This window comes from Cariama cristata, unplaced genomic scaffold (genome assembly GCF_000690535.1).
Source record: "Cariama cristata isolate BGI_N322 unplaced genomic scaffold, ASM69053v1 scaffold32912, whole genome shotgun sequence".
Classification (NCBI taxonomy): Eukaryota; Metazoa; Chordata; class Aves; order Cariamiformes; family Cariamidae; genus Cariama; species Cariama cristata.
In genome coordinates, this window is record NW_009606043.1 from 1 (window position 1) to 2415 (window position 2415).

The 2415-nt window shown below is 61.8% G+C and overlaps 1 protein-coding gene across 1 annotated transcript in view; it reads right to left on the bottom strand.

The window, feature by feature from the left end:
* Window positions 1-3: 3 nt before the first annotated feature.
* Window positions 4-2415, bottom strand: part of SLC12A9 (solute carrier family 12, member 9) — a gene marked incomplete at both ends in the record, with an annotated part of 6190 nt that continues 3778 nt past the window's right edge. The window contains 4 exons of the mRNA XM_009696224.1: window positions 4-230; window positions 697-843; window positions 1708-1882; window positions 2070-2262. Of these exons, the coding sequence (XP_009694526.1) occupies window positions 4-230; window positions 697-843; window positions 1708-1882; window positions 2070-2262 (742 nt within the window). The remainder of the gene's footprint in view (window positions 231-696; window positions 844-1707; window positions 1883-2069; window positions 2263-2415) is intronic.

Here is a 2415-nt window from a genome sequence, read left to right on the forward strand (position 1 = left end):
CTCCAGCTGCCGGGCCAGCAAGACGTTGCGAAGCATCTTCAGGGCATCAGCCACGATGCCCACGTACTCCCGGGCTGAGAGCAGCTTGGGGGTGGTGGGTGCCCGCAGAGGGGGGAAGCCCAGGGGGACCTCCTCGCGGGCGCTGGTGAAGGCAGGGTGCCGGGCTAGACCGTCCTGCGGTGCCGTGTCATCGTAGAAGCCCAGCACCAGGGTGTTGGGGCGCATCCCACCTGCCAGAGAGACCGCACCAGCCCGGCTGAGCAGAGGTGGAAGGCTCCACCAGCCCTCCTGGCACTGTCGGTGCCAACGAGCCGCAGCTTGGCTTTGGCATTGCTCACCTTGGTGATTCCAGACTCCTTGGCATCACTCCCCCAGATGCCTCCAAGACCCAGCCTGGCTTTGGCATTGCCCAACAAACACCTCTCCAAGCTCCAACTTAGTTTTGGCACTGCCTACACTGGGTGCTTCCAACCCCCTTGGCACTGCCTGTCCAGGCATCTTCAAGTCCCTCAACATTGCTGGCACAGACGCCTCCAAGCCCTAACTTGGTTTTATCATTGTTCACCCCAGATGCCTCCAAGCCCCAACTTGGCTTTGGCATCGTCCGTCCAGTTGCCTCCAAAACCCTTGGCACTTCTCACCCTGCAGGGGCAGTGGGGTAGACCCTCACCCGTGCCCAACCCGGGTGCCACTCACCAAGGCCGGAGGTGAAGAGGAGCTGCCGGACACCGTGACGCACTGAAGGCGCAAGGGTGAGGCTGATGAAGGCCTTGACGTTCAGTTTGTCCACCAAGCTCAGCCACGAGTCCTGCTGGGGCTGCAGTGGGTCCGAGGGCAGCGCATCTGGGTGGGGAGTGAGAACAGCATCAGGGGGTAGGGTATCCCATACCAGGGGGCTCACCCTGGTGTCCCCGCAGCACCCCGCATGCAAAACCAGTGCCAACACCTGTGCCCACCCCAGCACCGACGAGACAGGGAGGGTGGAAGCAGGTGCTTCCAGGCAGAGATATGAAATTATACATAAATACATAAAAAAATATGCAGGCAGCTCCATCCCCCCTCCCCAATTTCAGGCCATTAGTCACCACGGCAACGGGGGGAGGGGGGAGCAGAGCCTGTGCATCCACTGAGGTGGGGATGGGGACAGCCACAGCGTGTGCCAGGGAGCCTGCGTGTGCAAACCAACACGTGCCAGGGTGCAAAGGCACCCAAAGCACGTGGATGCAGAGCGGCAGGCATGAGGTGAGGATGGACACAGGCACACGCATGTGGCAAGGCTGTGCCGTGGGTGTGCCCACACGTGTGCTGGATGTGGGCAGGTGCTGACCTGTGCAACGGGACCACGCTGTGCAGGGGCTCGGAGGAGCCTGGGTGGGCAGGTGCCACGTGTGCATGCCAGTACCGACACACGCAGGACCCCCATGTGCACATGTAGGAATGAACAGTTGAGCACACGCATATGTAAGTTTGCGGCACAGATGTGCAAGCATGTGTACGCAGGAAGCATGGAACAGACACGAGCCACCTACGTCCCTCATATCAAGTCAAGTCCAAGGGGTCACACACGTGCCCAAAATGCTGACATTCCCTCACTGTGCCCACCCTGCCCAGCCTCGGCAGCGGTGTCACCTCAAGGACTTCGGGAGGCTCCCGGCACCACAGCGAGGGGCAGAGGCCACCAGTGCCAAGGACAGCATAGACCCTCACCCAAGTCCTGCAGCTCAACATGGCCCAGGACGTAGAGGCCACTCTTCTTGAGGTCATTGACGAAGTCGATGAGTCGGGCGCTGCCCCGTGGGTTCTGCACCATCAGCAGCATCTGTGGGCGCCAGAACTTGACGTGGTCCTTCCGCACATCCAGCATCAGCAGGTACTTCCGCACCTGGAGGGAGGGAGGGAGTGAGGGATGGAGGGCAGCAGGTGAGGAACCTCCTTCTTTCAACAAACCACCCCATGGGGATGCCAGCCCTGAAGGCACACTGCCCAGGAGAGAGCTGCCACGGGGATATCAGCTTGGGGACACCAGCTCTCCAACCCATGAGGGGACAACAGAGGAGGACAAGGCTCACCTGGTGGAAGATGAGGGCCTGGCTGATGTAGCCCCAGGTGCTGCTGGGCGAGAGGTAGTGGAGGGCGAGGAGGAGGAGGAGGAGGAAGCCCAGGCTCACCGAGGCCGATACGGGGCTGATGAGGAACATCATGACGCAGCAGCCCGCGATGCCCAGCAGGCACGTGTGCCAGGTGAAGTACCGGAAAGTGGGCCTGGAGCAGGGAGAAGGGGATACCCCCTACCATGTGGTTCCCATGCTGGCTGCAGGGCGAGCACGGCAAGGGAGGCTATGCCAAGGTGCCACACCAACCACCCCCAGTGAACCCCGCTGTGCCAGCCCCGGGCATGGCGGGCACACCAGACGC